Source organism: Onychostoma macrolepis, chromosome 11 (genome assembly GCF_012432095.1).
Source record: "Onychostoma macrolepis isolate SWU-2019 chromosome 11, ASM1243209v1, whole genome shotgun sequence".
NCBI classification, from domain to species: Eukaryota; Metazoa; Chordata; class Actinopteri; order Cypriniformes; family Cyprinidae; genus Onychostoma; species Onychostoma macrolepis.
Window position 1 is genome coordinate 18,273,497 of NC_081165.1, and position 17,882 is coordinate 18,291,378.

At 37.4% G+C, this 17,882-nt stretch overlaps 2 protein-coding genes across 5 annotated transcripts; both read right to left on the minus strand.

Annotated features, from left to right (window-relative positions):
- Nucleotides 1–164: 164 nt before the first annotated feature.
- rbm39a (RNA binding motif protein 39a) lies at nucleotides 165–5,990 on the minus strand. 3 transcript variants are annotated; one of them, XM_058791937.1, is made up of 17 exons: nucleotides 5,742–5,990; nucleotides 5,106–5,168; nucleotides 4,879–4,939; nucleotides 3,699–3,748; nucleotides 3,417–3,605; nucleotides 2,968–3,033; nucleotides 2,810–2,863; nucleotides 2,597–2,714; nucleotides 2,351–2,503; nucleotides 2,129–2,266; nucleotides 1,979–2,044; nucleotides 1,646–1,850; nucleotides 1,452–1,532; nucleotides 1,244–1,364; nucleotides 1,049–1,154; nucleotides 885–963; nucleotides 169–734 (listed from the first exon to the last, which is right to left on the minus strand). In XM_058791937.1, exons 3-17 carry the CDS (start codon nucleotides 4,882–4,884, stop codon nucleotides 634–636), a joined length of 1,533 nt encoding a protein of 510 aa, XP_058647920.1. In that variant the 5' UTR covers nucleotides 4,885–4,939; nucleotides 5,106–5,168; nucleotides 5,742–5,990; the 3' UTR covers nucleotides 169–633. The 3 variants fall into 3 exon arrangements, with proteins under 3 accessions (XP_058647921.1, XP_058647919.1, XP_058647920.1); XM_058791936.1 differs by lacking the exon at nucleotides 4,879–4,939 and having other exon boundaries at nucleotides 168–734; XM_058791938.1 differs by lacking the exons at nucleotides 2,968–3,033; nucleotides 4,879–4,939 and having other exon boundaries at nucleotides 165–734.
- Nucleotides 5,991–9,350: 3,360 nt separating this feature from the next.
- On the minus strand, nucleotides 9,351–17,516 carry rem1 (RAS (RAD and GEM)-like GTP-binding 1). 2 transcript variants are annotated; one of them, XM_058790462.1, is made up of 5 exons: nucleotides 16,766–17,035; nucleotides 15,530–15,876; nucleotides 12,941–13,023; nucleotides 11,334–11,541; nucleotides 9,351–10,724 (listed from the first exon to the last, which is right to left on the minus strand). In XM_058790462.1, the coding sequence occupies exons 2-5, from the start codon at nucleotides 15,855–15,857 to the stop codon at nucleotides 10,447–10,449; spliced, it is 897 nt and encodes a 298-aa protein (XP_058646445.1). In that variant the 5' UTR covers nucleotides 15,858–15,876; nucleotides 16,766–17,035; the 3' UTR covers nucleotides 9,351–10,446. The 2 variants fall into 2 exon arrangements, with proteins under 2 accessions (XP_058646445.1, XP_058646444.1); XM_058790461.1 differs by lacking the exon at nucleotides 16,766–17,035 and adding an exon at nucleotides 17,079–17,516 and having other exon boundaries at nucleotides 9,353–10,724.
- Between the last annotated feature and the right edge of the window lie 366 nt (nucleotides 17,517–17,882).

Here is a 17,882-nt window from a genome sequence, read left to right on the forward strand (position 1 = left end):
GCGGTTTAAAAAAAAAACAAAAAAACAAATTCAGTTCAAATGAAACGAGGATCACTTTTTTTTTTTTTTGTTATCTTGGCTTTATTTGAAATGAACTTTCATCAAGGACTTTACAAAAATCAAATCTTGATTAGAAAAACAAGATGTTTCTAAACCTTATGGTCTCTAAATGAACAAAAGATTTGTCAGCCATTTAGTTCCCACAGCTCATAGAGCCAAAAAGTTGAATATGTTCATGTCTGATCAAAATTGCAGTTTAAATCCAAGCCATTTATATTGTGTATCTGTCAATATTGTACACTTCCTCAAGTGAGAAACATGCCAATCAGATCTATCACAAAGACAATATATGTTGAAGGGAGGGAAAAAAAAATTATGTACGAACAATAAAAGATCAAGAAGCAAAATTCAATAAGTAAGCTGTACATAGGAAACTTCTTTTACACCACAGAACTTCTCTCAAAGTCCAAGACCTGTAAGGACACTATGCAAGTGAAACTTTTAACCTTACTGGTTTTGTAACCAACTTAAAAGGAAACAAAACAACTTTGCCACAGCTTGCAGAACTGTTATTATTGTCCAAAAGTTAAAAAGAGCAAGGCAGAAAAAGTTGAGTCTTCCAGGGGTGATTGATCACCGGCGACTGGGCATAAGAAGCTGTGTTGCCTGCACTGACTCTGGGAAAAGGTTGTGGTATGTAGGAAGAGGAACATAAGCTGCTGTGATCATTTTACCTGGAAAATAAAATTGAAATGTGAAATAATTCAGGCCATAATACATATGGCTCTAGACAGAATACATAATACATATCAGATCATAACACATATTGCTTTAGAATTTAGACAGACGATGCTCAAATCAAGATGTACAGAATTTAGAATTACCTCCAAACCAACGTCCATGCAACGCACTGACTGCAGCCATAGCAGCAGGAATGCTGGGACACTTCACGTAAACATTACCCTGAAAAGAATGACAATAAAGTAAATATATTTATGCTCCACATTTAATATAGTAATTAATGATCACGTTTAAGGGAAAAACATACTTCAGCTGATTTCTTGTCCACGTATATGTGTATGACTCCACCGTGTTTGTTGCACTCTTCAATAACATCGTCCTGAATCTCAATTTCCCAACCAGGATCATTTTCTCTGCAAGAAAGCAATGCAGTTCAGGCAAAAATGCTCTTTATCAGTATTTTCTCTATATACCTGTAATTTTGCTAACTCCTGCTACTTACGAGTTTGGATTGAACATGTTAGACAGCTGGAAACAGTGTGTTGCAATTGGTTGTGATGGTAGATTCAAAGCTTGGTTTGTGGGCACATTTATGTTAAAACTCAATCCAGGGTTCATAGCAGCTGAAAGAAAAGATATGGATGTTAATTGAAAACTCCATAGGCCTTATTAAAGGCACATCTACTGAACCCAAAAGTCAAGGAACTGACCAGTAGCTGCAGCCATGGCTACCATGGAGCCACTCATCTGAAGGGCCTGTTGAGCAGCAGGTGGGATCTGCAGACCGGTACCTAACAGACAAAAAATCTAAGAATTTTAATCCCTGTAAAAAAAATCCCACAAGACATTAATCACTTTATAACAGTATGAAAATTATACAGCAGATCAAAGAGTACATCCTTACCTTCAGCCAGTCTGGCCATGAGCTGAAGTCTACCAGTCGTTCCCAGATCAATGCCGGTCCTTTCCAGCTCATCATTGTCCAGGAAGGAGCTGGCGGTTGAGGCATCAGTGCGCTCTGTCACATGTCCCACTTTCATTGGTCTGCCAGCCAACTCAAAGCCATTGAGCTGTTCCAGAGCCTTCTTAGCACATTCGGCATCAGCAAACTGTGGGGAAAGAGGAAAGCTAATAAGCTCTTGAGGATATGAATAACTGCTTCTGGAGCTTGACACCAACTGCTTGTCTTGTAAATGTCAGAAATTCTGTCCCAAAACAACTCAACCACACAACTTACTGTGATAAAGCCATATCCTTTTGATCGTCCCGTTTCACTGTCCATCATCAGTTGAATACTATCAATCTGTGTGAAAAAGGAAATATCAAAATGAATAAAAACAAAGTATTAATCTAACATGAAGTTAGAAAAATACATGGCACTATTTACCCTTCCAAATGGCTCAAAGATGCCTCTGAGCATGTCTTCTGTGATGTTAAAATGCAATGAGCCAACATACAGTCTCATAGGTCCAGAACTGCCCTTCTGTAAGTTGTTGGCCAATGCAGCTGCTCTGTTCTTCTCAGCCTGGTCAAACAATTAATAATTAGAAGATAACATCGACAAGCAAAAATTGTGCAAATGTTTCAACATTCAGAGGGACTACATTACCTGTGAAGCCTGCACAATGATTGGTACTCCGAGAAGTCTTTGACCAGAAAGGCCTATTGCCAAAGGTACAGAGGTGGAATCCACAAACTCAATGTATGCAATTCCTTTGGATCTTCTGGAGTTTCTATCGGAGATGATTCTCACATCTCGCACCTTTAAAGAAGAACAATAAGAATTAGAGGCGTCTATCCAAATCTAAAGTAGAATAGGCTACTGAGGCAGAACAATAAATGCACAAACACTGACTTTTCCCACTGCAGAAAAGAATTCTTCCAGGTCTCGTGGTCGGATTCTGGCTGCCAGCTGCATGCAGAACACTGTGCGTGCATCTCTTTCTTCAGGGGTAAGATTATCAATGGGCTGTCTGTTAGCAAAAGACAAAAACAAGCAATGAATTACTATAATCAGCAAAGAATTTAATTGAGGGAAACGTAATTATCAAGGCTGAAATAAACTTACCTTATAGGGCTTTTGTCTTTCTTGAAAGGACTGCGGCTTCTAGACCTTCTACGGCTGAGAGAAAATTTCTATGAATATTTCTGGAAAGACTTTCCATGTCTGAGTCATACACAGAACAAGCAACTACCCACACACAACAAAAATAGTATCATAGAAACCTTAGTTTGATGGCAGGTGGTGGGCCAGTCTTCCCCCTGGGACCACCGTTAAATTTCAGGCCAGAACTGTGATTTAAAAACAAGGTTTTCAAGGTTTTTAATCTCAGTAGCTACGACTACTCGCTCTACTGCTAATTCTAAATATATGCTGAAAGCTTCAAAGGGGAACACAAGGGTTAATGTTGTACACATTACAACAAATTCCTTGTTTTGGGGGAAATCTACTCATCTTCACTGCTGATTCAAAACAGACATGTAAATTGGGATGGGAGCTAAACTCCTCTGCATACTTAGTATTCTCTGGAAGACATTTTCACACTCATCAGGAGTACTGTGGGAACCTTTTACTTCAGGTTAACATGCTCACTATGGTAAAGAGTGCTGTTTCTCCAAACTGTGTGGACACTTGACATGAAGATTAAAACCCAAAGCAAAAGATGGCTACGTACAATGGAGCTCTGTAGCGACCACCACGCTCCCTGCTCCTGGAACGGCTGCGGCGTCTCTCCCTGCTGCGGCTGCGCTTCCGATCTTTGCTGCGGCTCCTCCTACGGTCGTGACTCTTCTTGCGATCGCGACTCCTGCTTCTCTTCCTTTCCCGGCTGCGGCTTCTGCTGCGACTTTTGCTCTTCTTCTTCCTTGTGATTCAAAAAAATTCAAGTTTAGTAAGAGAAACTTTAAGGAAGAGTTTTGTAAGACAAAATTAACTAAAAGGGTTATACAAAACATACTTCTTGCTCCGCTCCTCGTGGCCATTGGTACTTAAGGACTTGTTGTCATCCTAAGCAGGGTCGATAGAAGACAGCATGAGGAGGACGGCGAAACATTTCAAGTCGTAAGGAAAAAAAGGGATGGGAACAAAAGAGAATATGATATGATCATTAAATAGGAGTTCATTACAGGATTTGAGTGGGAGGACGACAATTACAAGGGAGACCTTTAGAAAGAAACCAATCACATGGCTGCCAATGTCGTTCTTCCTTACTAGTGCTTGCATTACTTGTGTAAGACGGACAAAAATTCAAGTGCTAGTGCTGAGTATGTAAAATAGCATTGTTTTTTTTTTTAAAGACACTTCATTCATTCATTCATTAAGCAGCCCAACATGTTCAGTACCAAGGCTATCTGAGCCTAAGACCCAAAGTGGCAACGCTAGCAGCCAGCCACTAAACGAGCTCCAGTGGTGGATGCCATTCCAGTGATCTTCACCCCATTTGCCTTCGTGGATTGAAAGAGCTTGATGCCACCTCAGTCACACATCTCGCCCTGAAGCAAACAGGGATTCACACGGCTTAGTAATAGCGACTCCCACAGACCATCTAAAGTTGAGTTGTTCTTTTGTAGTTGTTAAAAGGCTAGGTTGTTTGATAAATATTTATAGATTGTACAATAGCTATATCCTACAGTGAACGTTATGACATTATATGCTGAGCCCCATCATTTCCAGTTCGTAAAACCGCAGAATAACCATTTATGAATACTTTTAAATGTCAGCAGCATGCATAAATACTTTTTTCTTTTTCACCAAAAGAGATGACATTTACAGTATATTCATTTCAGATTATTTTCAAAGTGATGAAAAGAGAATAAAGAGACTCTGTGGATTTTCTTGTGTTTGTCAACTCCAGGATTTCTCCACTGGGGATTATAAAATTTTAAGTGGTTTCCTGCCATATATTTATACTGTAAAACATGCAATCTAGTTCTAGGTATTTAGAAAGTAAACTTCCTGATAAATAAATATGAAACTAAGAATGCCATGCATACAATAACATGAATAAAGTCTCCACAGAGTTCATACCAGCTCTTATGTGCACCCACTGCATTTATTCTGGCGGTACCTATGTATAATTTGCCTATGTATTTCAACCAAGGGTACCACAGTACATCAATATATTGGGCAATTACTACCTTCATTTTTTTGACAGTTCACACTGGAATTCATGGGAGTAGAGGTGAGATATAGGCAAGTCTACAAAAAGAGATAGATGGGCAATTTATTCATTGAAACCACTATGACAAACATTCAAGTTATTGATCTGACAATAAAGACTTAGAGAAAACACGACTGGTTAGCAGTTTCAAATGAAAGCTATACAGATTCCTGACCGAGTTTATTTACTTGCATAAACACCCACCTTTTTATATGGAGCCTCCAGCATTGCTTCAATGTCCAAATCATCGGCCATGTTGTTGTTGTTCTGCAGACGAGGAAAGCGGTATGTTAAGTGACGTTTAGTGTTTAATCTAAGTACAGAAAACTTACTCTGAAATTACAATACATATATTTATCCGAATCTCTTCCCAAAATAGCACTTTAAACTCGGACTGTAACGTTATATTTCTGACTTGCGGATATGCGTGACTGGACGGGGTCATGAAACGCACGTTTAAGCACGCTAGCTTCCTGGCTAACAGTTTTTGTCACACACTATCGCGAATTGTCTAGATCATATTTTGAGCAACTTTAGACAACACAAGCACATATCATGGACTTACAGGTAGATTTGGACGTTATAAGTGCACATCTTTCGTATAATCAGTAGATAATCTTAAAGCTTGCTTTGTTAGCACATTATGTTAGCTACCTGGCTAAAGTCGCTTCGTCTTTGCAAACTAGCTTAAACAAACCAACCTTAAACGTCGTAAATACAAGAATTAAATACATATAATATCAATATGATCCTCGTATGATACATAATAAGTTGAGATTGGTCACATTGTTCTTATAAATAGATCCAAACAGTAAACAGCCATTAGCCTTTCCGTCTCACCTCAGACACTGCGGCCTAGAAAGCTTTACAATCCCGACTCCACAAGCGAGCGGTAAAACCCGGGTCTACTGTCCACTTCTGCTGCCGCTGCAACCCCAGTAAATTAATTCGAATCCACGCACACCTAAAAAACACAATTGTATTAAGCCAAAACTTGGTCGTTTGAACTAATACTAATCACAAGGCGCGTGCTGCGGTTACAAACGACAAGCTGACTGGCGGCAAACAACCACTGCGCGTGCACGTACCGTTCTTGTTGCATAAGAGGAAACGCGCGAAACTGTCCACCAGAGGGAGCTCGTGTTACACACACTGACAACGGAAGTGTGACACGCACAATTAACACACCCTCAAACTTTCTTTTTCATTTTAATCCTTTGGTATTGTTCATTTACGAGTCACACTCGTGTTGTTCGCTGTCAAAACAGACAGGGAGACCATGATCGTATAGCTAATAATTTTATTTTTGTAAAATGAATGCACAATATTTCATTTCTTTAATGTTACGTGTAATTTTAGTTCAACATCAAAATGTAATAAAAATGTAACAAAAATGAACAAGAATGCTTGATCAGAACCTATTAGTTGAGTCTTCTGGTCCTCTTAATGCTTTAGAGTTTCACTTCTTCACTGCCGTGTGCTTTTTTTTATGCATTATGGCTGAACATTACTGAATTTATTTCACAAGTTCTTAAAACTTTGGTCTGTTACAATGTATGTTGAGTGGGTGTGTCTAATTTTCACATAGATAGCTAGATAGATAGATGGAATAATGTGCTCTTTCTAAGGTACAAATCCACAAAGGAAGTGTGGGGTACAAAAGAAAAACAATGATGAGAAAAAAAGTAATCCCTGTGGAACATTAAAATCAATGTAGAACTGCTGCTCTTTTCCTCTCTCAGGCCTTGAAGTGAGAGTCAGTCAGCTGACTATGGATTTACACCATACCTCTGAGACCACATAACACTTAGTCAGACAGTGAACCAGAACAGTAAACAAATACCTTGAGAAGCAGGCTTATGCAATGTAAAATACACATTAACAAATTCATTACTCATCTTTTTGATGAGTAAAAAAAATATATGACCCCACATTTTTCTTGGTTTAATCTCATTCTTTCCGTTGACTCTCGCCACATCTTGCTTGATGTTCTGCTGACTGCCAACTTTCCGTAATTAGCTCTCTCTTTCCTTGCGCTCACAGTGAGGCAGAGTGCAGCCAAATGTAATTCTCTCCAGAGGCTTTCCACAGTATGAACATGACACACATCTGGAGGACGCCAGATTCTTGACACGTTACAAGAACCAGTCAGTGCGACCAGTGCAGGACCGTTCGTCTTCTTGTATGCACTGCCACCTCCTTTGTCTTGTTCACTTTTTCCATTCTGCTCTCCCTCTCTCTCTCTTTCCCTGTTGTGTTAGTTTTTTACTGCATGGCTCTGGTGAATGCACTCTCTTTAATCTCATGTCAGACGCTTAATGCACAGTTATTTTTTGGTATTTGGAAAACACTTCCACTTGTTATGAAAGGAAGGAACAGCCTTGCATGTGTTTCCACCACAGAAATACCTGCTGGGTATGTGCAAAGTTAATTGTTACTTGGTAAAACAGCTTGGAAGATGAATCATAGTTCAAAGCAGTTTAGAGAACGGCACATCTGAACTGAAGACGCCACCATATGTTGGTTAGTTTCAACATTTTTCAAATGTTAACTATGTGCATGACTATAGGGGGGAAACAATCCTATTAAATGTACAGAAAGACAACAAAAGCTGTTTATTTGCGTGCGATCTGCATGTACATGTGTGTAGGCTGTATTAGCTGGGGGAAAGGTTGAGTGTGGAGTGAAGCATTCTTTCCATTACCCTGACCAAATCAATGCACTGAGCTCCCAGCCAGAACGCCACGTCCCCTCCCCCACTCCAGTGGTGACAAGGGGGCCAGTGGAAAGAGCTGACCCAGGCGCAGCACACTAGCTGGCCTAATTGCAGTTCTGGCCTCCTGCTTCTTTTCCTGGTGCTGGACAGTGGTTGCCCCAGTGCATGTTTTCCCTATGCAGATAAATACTCAAACACATGGACACAGGAGCAACTGTTGCAAAAATATATCCATTGGTTGTTAAAGGAATAGTTCCCCAAAAATGAAAATATGCTTAAAATGTTCTCACCTTCAAGGTAAAGATGAGTTTGTTTCTTTATCGGAACAGATTTTAGCATTACATCACTTCATCTCTAACCAATAATGGATCATCTGCAGTGGATGGGTGCTGTCAGAATGAGAGTCCAAACAACTGATAAAAATATCACAATAATCAACAAGCAATCCACATGACTCCATTCCAACATTTAACATATTTTAAGGTGAAAAGCTGCATTACTGTGACATTTTTATCAGTTGTTTGGATTCTGACGGCACCCATTCACTGTGGAGGATCCACTGGTGAACAAGTGATGTAATGCTAAATTTCTCCAAATCTGTTCAGACGAAGAAACAAACTCATCTACATCTTGGATGGCCTGAGGGTCAGTACGTTTTAAGCTAATTTTAATTTTTGTTGGGTGAACTATTCCTTTTAAGGGAAATGGAAATAGAAAATAGAAAATAGCTTCAAAAATAGAAATTCCATCATCATGCACTTACCTTCATGTTGGTCCAAACCTGACTTTTATTCTTCTGTGGAACACAAAGCAAGATATTTTGAAAAATGTTTTTGGACATAAAATGAAAGTCAGTGGAGTCTAAAACAGCACCAGACCCCAATCGACATTCATTGTGGAACCAAAAGGTTTTTAAATTGAATTATTAAAAAAAAAAAAACTTCTTTGTGTTCCACAGAAAAAAGAAAATGCAATACAGCTTTGGAACATTAGGCTGAATAAATTACACAATTTAATTGTTTGGGTGAACTATGGTATGTGTCCAAAAAAAAAAAAAAAGCATAAATTTTTACACAACAGTTGGAGGAATTTCTTTAGGAAGATGGACACAAATCAAATTAGTCTAAGAGTAAACTTTGCATTGGTGACCCTCAACTGACAATGTAACTTTATACATGAGGTTTAATCGGCATCTGGGAAAACCACCATCCACAAACTTGACCTTGACGTCTTTACAGTGGCATTCTTGGTCATTTTGAGGGTTGGCTTTGGGATATGCAGAACTTGTCTATTTCTACTGTTTCTGCATTATAGCTGAAGATGTTAAGAATACAAATAGCACCATGCAGTCAATGAGGTATAATGGTTTTCAGTTGCATTGCCTTTAGGTTTGGAATATATTTGACCTTGTATGACCCATACAACAAACATTCTCTAAAAATTAGCATTTGAGGGAGTAATCTGCTTAATAGCTTTAAATAGAGCACTAAACTAAAATGGACTGACCGTGGCATTTCATCGTAGTCCTTTAGGAATATCATTTCAGTGATTGGATTTCACTGATTGTTTCCATATTTTTGTAGAAAAGCCCTCAGAGCCACTCGACTGTATCCGAGAACAAGGACAATACGGGGTTGTTCAGGACAGCATCCACTTAAATCTGGATATCTGAACAATTCTTTCACAAGTAATAATAGCAGATTCAAGGAGAGGTCACGGAACATGAGCAAATACTTCCGTTATGAACAGCAGGGCACCTTATGGATAAAACAATATACAATTAAAAAAACAAAACAAAAAAAATAAAAAATAATAATTTAAATCTTTAAAATGAATCAAGAATGGCAGACTTGCGACAATGAAATATAACAACTTTTATGTTCTTCTGAAATACAGACTGGGTGGGAAAAAGCAGAAACTCAGTTCAGATTGGGATTTAATAATAAAAAACACTGAAAGTTATATCTGCATTCATGCAAAGCATAATTGTATTTACATATTTCAAACCATTTATTATTATACAAATTTTGGAAATAAATATTTACAAACCAACAACATTAAGTTGTACAAAAAACATTTCCCCTCCAAGTCCAGTGCCAAAAAAGTAGACAAAAATACATTGAGAGATATAGCCTATAAACCATTATTTTTGTTGTTATTCCTGCAAAAATAGCTGACACCTTTATAATGTTTACTGACCAAATATCTCTTTCAAATAAACTAAACTGTAACAGGCTTATGGAGGATATTCACATGCCCTTTTTAAATGATGATTGACATGTCCATAATATTTTTTGCTTTAAAAGAATAAACTTGTAAGAAAAAAAAACATTGGTTTCAGCTGTCTCTCTAGTTTAACTTTTCCACTGCAGTGTGTTTCTCATAGCTAATGTCTTTCAGTGTATACAAAATTCTTCCTTTGTTAGAAAAAACAATAAGGTGAAATTATCATTTTTAAGGAAAACATATAAACAACAATAAATAATAAATATTGCTTGTTAACTCATTATATTGCCTATTCAGTTTGTCAAATAAGGCAAACATTGATAAAACGTTCATTACAAAACAAAGTCCACTTAATTGGTGATATATAGTAATAAACCTTTGATTTAATTCAAACATCCATCAAAAATCTGAAAGATCTTCAGGGGAATCAATAAAAAGTTTGTTAATGCTAGATTTTGAAATGAATAAATAAACAAAACAAATAAAAATGTGAATTAATGTCCAACTTTAAAAGAAGACTTATCAGAAAGACAAATCCTCTTTTGCTTTACGAACAGAAAACAAAGAAACCCAGAGCTGAAGGACTGAGAGGGATCTGTGGGTTCACAGCACTGCGAGGTCATGACAGGACTTGGAGCGCACTTTCAGAGCCATCTTCTTGTTGTTCTTGGCTACAAGTCGATCTAGGAAGCGTCTGGCTTTCTTGGTGATGCTCTCTTTTCGCTTGTAGATGGAGCGTCGGCGCTCATTGATCTCTTTGCTGTCTCGCCGCAGTCGGATCTGCCTCACAATGCCCTCAAAGAGCTCGTGAACGTTGTGGTGGAGAGAGGCAGAGGTTTCTATGAACTTGCAGTCAAATACCACCGCACAAGCCCGACCCTCTGCCACAGAAGACCAGGATTGTGTAAAACCAAACCCGTCACAAGGCTTTGAAGGCTTATGCATCTGCACCATGTCAAACAATTGTGCATTCATGAGTTAGACTGTGATATACCCTACCATTCAAAGTTTGGGGTAAGATTTTTAAATGTTTTTGAAAGAAGTCGTCTCTTATGCTCACCAAGTTTGCATTTATTTGATTAAAAATACACTACAACAGTAATACTGAGCAATATTATTAGTATTTAAATGAACTTTTCTATTTCAGTTTATTAAAATGTAATTCATTCTTGTGATGGCAAAGCTGAATTACTCCAGTCTTCAGAGTCACATGACCCTTCAGAAATCATTCTAATATGCTGATTTGGTGCTCAAGAAACATTTCTTATTATCATCAACATCAACGTGAAAGCAGTTGTGATGCTTAACATTTTTGCAGAAACAGTGTTACATGTCATGTTTGATCATTTTAATTGCCTATTAAATGTATTAATTTCTTCAAATTCTTTCATTAAAATCTTTCCTTATACCGAACCAAACTTTTTATGGTAGTGTATAACATCCCACTATGATCTGTCTGTGTGAATGATACAAATCAAAACTCTTCTCACCTTCCACTGCCACCTCTCGAGATCGGACTAAGTCACTTTTGTTGCCCACAAGGATGATGGGAATGTTTTCAGCCTGCCGGATGCGACGCAACTGGATTCGTAACTCTGATGCGCTCTCAAAGCTGCTGCGGTCGGTGATGGAGTAAACGATGATGTAAGCATTGCCCACCTGCATGCAGTAATCCTGCACCCACTTCTCATCTTCCTCCTTGGGCATCAAAAAAGTGGTTTAAAGGAATATTTCATTGACTACTCAACCTCATGTAAAAACCTTAACTTTCTTTCTTTTATGGAACACAAATAAGTGACAAACACAAGGTATTTTTACTGAATAAATTATTCTTTTTAAAAAAAAAAAAAAAAAAAACAATGACAAGGCTTTTAAGCTTCAAAAACAAAAGTATCATAATAGTCTGTACACGTCATATTTTCTACACTAACAGTCAAAGGTTTGGGGTCAGTACTTTTTAAAAATACTTTTGTTCAGCAAGGATGCATTAAATTGATCGAAAACAACAGTAAAGACATTTATAATGTTATAAAAGTTCATATAACATAGCATAGCTACACAACTTTTTCAATGAACATAAGACCTTCTTATGATGACAATACCCTTCTTTAGCACCAAATCAGCATATTACAATGATTTCTGAAGGATCATGTGACACTAAAGTCTGGAGTAATGGATGCTGAAAATTTAGCTTTGCATCACAGGAATACGTTTTTTAATTTTTAAAATATATTACAATATAAGACAATTACTTTAAATTGTAATGATATTTCACAATATTACTGTTTTTACTGTCATTTTAATCAAATAAATGCAGCTTTGGTGAGCATAAGAGATTCTTTCAAAAAACATTAAAAAAAAAAACTTTTGCATAGTCAGGACACACTTTCATGTTGTTTTTTGTTGTCATTTTGTAGTCCTCATTCCTTATATTAGGAAAAAATGACCAGGATGTTCTTCAAAACTTTTATAGAAGAAAGCAAGTCAAAGAGCTTTGGAATGACATGAGGGTGACTACATAAATGACAGATTTTTGTTTTAGGATGAACTATCCCTTTAAACAATTGTGCATGTACTGAGAGATGAACAACAAACAACCGAAAGCTGTGTGTCACGAAAAAAAGTTGTGCACTGTAAGATTTTTCTCCTCGTAATCTGTAAGTACAGAATAATTTATCTCTGTAATATCTCTGTCAATTCTTGAGAGCAGAAAAGCCTTGTTGCCAGACAGACCTCAGAGAGGAGAGTCATCGATAGCGGTGTAATTAGGCCCCAGAGCGATCAGTGTACTTGGCTGTGTGGTGAGCAGCAGGGGCCAGCTGTATGTTGCTTGCTCACTGCAGGGCATCGCTCAATGGAGTTTTGCCACTGGCAGCAAGTGGCCATGTTTTTTCCACAGCACTGCACATCAAAGGGCATTATGGCCCTGTAGGTGAGACTTGTGTCTGCAAAGCACAGACTCTGGGCTGGCAGACAGACACGAGCAACCCCCTGAAGACCACATGCCTTCAGATTTTCCTTTATTTACATTCGGTAATTCAACGTGTAGGTTACTGAGGCGAATATGTTGAGACATTGATGTATGATGTTTGCATACCTGTTTTTCTGTTTCCCATGTGTCCATCACAACTAGGGTCGTCTCCTCCCCATCGACCATGAGGGTTCTCTCATATGTATCCTCTACAGAAACATGCACACTACTTTCAGTTGATTGGGCACAAAACATCAGTGACATCAATCTGACATCCAAAACAGCATTGCCATGTAAGGATAGATGCTACAAACAACTAGGTCAATGTCACTGACACTCATTTTTTGTCCTATCTAATAATTTACTCATTAATTTACTATTAATTAAGCTCATCTACTCTATATTGCTCGTTTTTCATTTCTGCATTTGACATTAAATTTTATTTATTTTGTGGCAGACAAAGACAGAATAAAGATTTCATAAAAAGAAAACCTCAAGTAATTTGGCATAATTTACTATTTAAGTGTGTATTTTATCTATAAAAGTTTATAAAAGCATTTCACTGCATATTAATAAATAAAACTTTTGTCCACCAATCAAAGACATGTGACCCAACCAACACGCAGAAAAAAAATATTACATTAAAAACAAAAAAAACAACAACAACATAAATGTTTCTAATGTGACTTCCCAAAAACATACTTTTTACCTTTAAATACATTAAAAATAAATAAATATATAAACATTTTCTTGGAAATTATAGATTTGTGTGTGTGCACAATGTATTGGGAAATTATATTATATTATTGCTTTTTAAAGTATTTTTCCTGTTATTTATCAGGAATTGACCTGTTAAAAAACAACATTTTTGCTGCTTTTACATTTGAACAGTGCTTTATTATAATCACAAGCGTGAAAAATGCATGTGAAGTGGAAGGGTGGAAAGATCACTGAGCCGTGTCTGATGAACTGATCGCATAGCTAGTTTGACAAGAAGATAAAACACACTTTGCTCCAGTCTAGGTTGATACTGACCTTGTCTCGTTTTTCCACATTTTCCACATTTACTCTATGTCACTTTTCAAGACCTCTACAAGATGTATAGCACTTAAGGACAAACTTGGCCATGAAATGTGAATTCACGATAAAGAATAACAGCGTTCTTAATCAACTTCAATGCCTCATGTCAGCTAACATCTAAATGCTAAGACCAAATCTACAATATAATCCAGACATGCCCTACAGAGAAGAGTGTCCTCAACTGCCTAGGCGGCCAGTGCAGACATCTTTACAGATATGATAGCACCACGTTGATCTTTTTAATACTCTTCAGTCTAATTAATGCAATGCAATTATAAAGCATTCAAAACAAATATATCACTCAAAGAAAGCCATTAAGACTTTATCTATCTATCTATCTATCTATCTATTGTTAAAAGTTAATTTGTAAATAAGAAGTTAATTTGTAAAAGTAATTTGTTTTTTGAGTAAATTTTTACTAATACTTTTGAACTTTCATTGAATTCATTAAATAATCCTTAAAAACATGTATTGAGCGGTTTTTAACACTGATAATAATGTGAAATGTTTCTTGAGCACAAAAATCAGCATTTTAGAATGATTTCTGAAGGCTGACACTGTAGACATGAGTAACAGCTGCTGAAAGTTCAGCTTTGCCATCACAGGAATAAATTCCATTTTAAAATACATTAAATTGGAAAACATTTTAAACTGTAATGATATTTCACAATATGATTGCACTCTTAATGCACCCTGGGTAAGCATAGAAGATCTTCCAAAAACAGTAAAATCATTCATCTAAATGCATAAAGGAGATTTAAAAATATTAGAAACTGCTTTTATTTAGCACGCAGAAGTGTAGCCAACTAATATGTCTCCACTGATACAAGAATCAATATACACACATCAGTCTGTCAATGACATGATTATTTACAGGATGATGTTCTGCTCAGGTCAAAGCCAACACAGCCACGAGACATACTGTTAGACAAAAAACAACATGTAGGTCAACAGATTGCCACTCACAGACGCTCATTTACTGCTTTGTTAAAAGGCATTTTGCATAGTTCAGTGCATTAGGGAGACACATAAATCTGTGTGCTTAATATTTAACTGGTAGGTTTATACATAGGTCTTTGATGGACCAGTTTTGTGTCAGCCAAAATGGATTGTCTCACACCTTTGGCACACCAAAGATGGACAGGACTGGACAAAGGGGAAAGACCACACTATGGTGCTGACTTTAAATCAGTCAAGTGCTGTCCGCTTAAAAGTAATGACCACATTTCAGCAAAATAAAGCGAAATGATTCTACATTTATAGTATAAAAATATAATGTTTAAACCACTGCAAAGTTTCAAATCTGTGCTTAAAGGAATAAAACAGGCAACAATGCTCTAGATAACAGCTGCAAATCTGACCGACGTATTAATCAATATCACCATACAATTAATGTTTTAGGATCAATCTGGACACGTGAGTGCAATCAATCAGGCAGATCTAACAGTTTAGTCAAGGTTATTTTATAGGCTTTACAATGCCATGCGTTTTTACAGTAGTGTATCAATGCTATATTTACTGTTAAACAATAACATTCAGTTGACTGAACCGAACAGAATGAATCAACTCAACTGATATAAAACGTAGACATGAACAAATATCCACAAAAGCCATAATATATTTTGGATTTTATACCTCCAATGTGTTTGTGGGCATCCTTCTCTTGTATTCCAGCAAAAATGTTTGCAAGGCTTGACTTCCCCACACCGTGATCCCCCAATAAAACCACACGGTAAAGACACTCGGCTCCAGAGCTGTCCGACTCGGAGTCTGAAGACCAGTTGGCCCGTGAGTGGATGCTCTTGTCTCCGGGGTGGTACGAGGCTGATTGGGCGAGCGGAGGGTGATACGGGTCAGCAGAGGGGTCTCTTTCTCCCTTGCCTCCTAGACGAGAGGAGGGGATGGGAGTACTAGCTCTTCTCCTCAGTGTTTCCTTTCCCTCTTTCTGTGTGTTGAGTGTCATCTTATAAACATAGGTATGCCTGAACAAAAAAAGTGACAGGAAAACAAACAGTCTGAGCATATTTTGTTACAATTACCCTGTAGTTAATGCAATACTGTTGAATAGTATCGATTCACTGCATATATATTTTTTTAGGAGTCACTTGTTGACTGCTTCTCCTTTATTATCCAGTTCAAAAAATGTAAAGCTGATTTCTTCACATATTTTGTAAAGACCTTATGCACAGTTTATCTGTGTTGACAAATAATTTTGAGCATTGGACATTTAAATCATTAGAAACATAAAAATGTGTAAACTTTGTAACTGGTAGCACTGAAGACACACTTTTTATTCCAGTGAATAGTTGGTTTATGTATATTTTTATTTAAGTCAATTTCGGTATGCCCATACAAAAATACACCAAATATTTATAACTTAAAACTTAAAATAGTTATTACACTTCAATAATAGCCATAATAGCCTACTTTATACATTGTTGGATTAAAAATTAAATAAAAAGAATTGTCAACTGTATGCATTTATGACATTTAAAGCATGTGACAACTTGCCCCAATCTAAAACAAAATGCAAGTTTTCTCGTTGTGTTAATATATATGCCATTGTGGTTTTGTGTTCACGTGTTTACTAGGGGAAAAATGCTAGTTTAAGTTTAACGTAGGTTAATTATTCTAATTAAGTGAGCTAGTGTTTGACACGAAACCACCGAGTACGAAAAACAAGCATTTGTCTATTTGGACTTCTTACTCTAAACATTATAGTTGCTGAAATCTTTGTGACAACTAGCCCCGGTGTCCTCAGTAGGCTATATTCATGCAATTTAATGATTTTTAATGCATTAATAAACAAAACAGCTGAACAAATCAGATATACTCCGACAAAAACATATTGAGAAAGTGAAGCGTACTCACAACCATGTCCGTAAAATAACGTTTTAAAGCATACAGGTTCTCGCCAAGCCGCAGAATGAAGTTTAAAGCTATTGGTAGTGAATCAATCAGTTTGCGCGCAGTGGAGTTTGATGCACACCGGCTGCAGGGAAACGCTACACCGCTGCAGTCATAGCAACAGCCCAGCGAGTTCCACAACGCTTTTAAAAATTTAAGAGCGGAAAGAAGCATTTCTCTCAATCTCCCGCGCTGTCTGTCACAGCCTCAGCTCACCCGCACCGCGCGGGAGGAAGGGAAAACATCGGCGAGTTCACATCTGTGACCTTTCACTCACCTTTATCTCACCACAAGCAAGTTCTAGGAGTCCCAAGCGCGACTTCTCAGTTCATCCTTCCACTTGTAAGCTTCGAGCGTCAGCCCTCACAGCTGGATCGGTGTGTAGTTACATGTATCGTGTCTTTGTGATTAAACACAGGTGGGCTCCTGTTGCCAACTCAGCCCGAGCTCAGAAACGTGCTTTCTGTTTATATTACTCACATGATCCATAAACACAGCTCAACAAATGGGCCCTCAACTGTAAGTCTCGTGGGTCCTCGTTGAGCGTCTTTCAACATCATCCAGGCCCACGAAATGTTATAATGTGCCTTTTAGCACCGTCCCACTCCATCCCCATGACGTCGATGGTCTGTCATTTCCTGCTTAAAGTTGAGCTGAGATATCATGTTATCAGAAGGTTTTCATTAGTCCGACTGCTTTGATGTAAAACGCATCTTGATTTAATGATGTCATCACTGGGAAGTCATGCAATGCGAAACCACACACATTGCATTTATTTTTCTTTAGAGACAAATATCCACAGCTGTTGCTTTTCTTGGTGCTTATGCAATTGGATAATGAATGTTGCAATTTTATTGCATCTATTTAATATTTTTGTTTCTAAAATTTATTTATTGGAAAAAGCATTCCTGAACCGAAAACACATGGAAAAAAATAGCTCAGAATTTTTGCAACAGTTAAATAGAGGAAATAAGGTTTATCCCCTGCTTAGATCTCGCTGTTGTTGTTTTTTTTTTTTTTTTTTACCAGGAATTTTTAATTCTCTGAGGCTCAGCTGAATCTTTTCCAAATGAAACAACAA

Bases quoted from the DNA above. Each gene is read 5' to 3' on its own strand.
- rbm39a (XM_058791936.1), bottom strand. From the start codon at position 5,156: ATGGCCGATGATTTGGACATTGAAGCAATGCTGGAGGCTCCATATAAA. The intron at 2,864-2,967 runs GTTTCTATGATA...ATTTTCTCTCAG, and splicing joins CCACCTGCCATCAAACTAAG to CCGTAGAAGGTCTAGAAGCC. The intron at 2,267-2,350 runs GTAATGTAGTCC...TTGTTTGACCAG, and splicing joins TCATTGTGCAGGCTTCACAG to GCTGAGAAGAACAGAGCAGC.
- rem1 (XM_058790462.1), bottom strand. From the start codon at position 15,857: ATGACACTCAACACACAGAAAGAGGGAAAGGAAACACTGAGGAGAAGA. The intron at 11,542-12,940 runs GTATGCAAACAT...TTGATGCCCAAG, and splicing joins CATGGGAAACAGAAAAACAG to GAGGAAGATGAGAAGTGGGT. The intron at 10,725-11,333 runs GTGAGAAGAGTT...CTTCTGTGGCAG, and splicing joins TCGAGAGGTGGCAGTGGAAG to AGGGTCGGGCTTGTGCGGTG.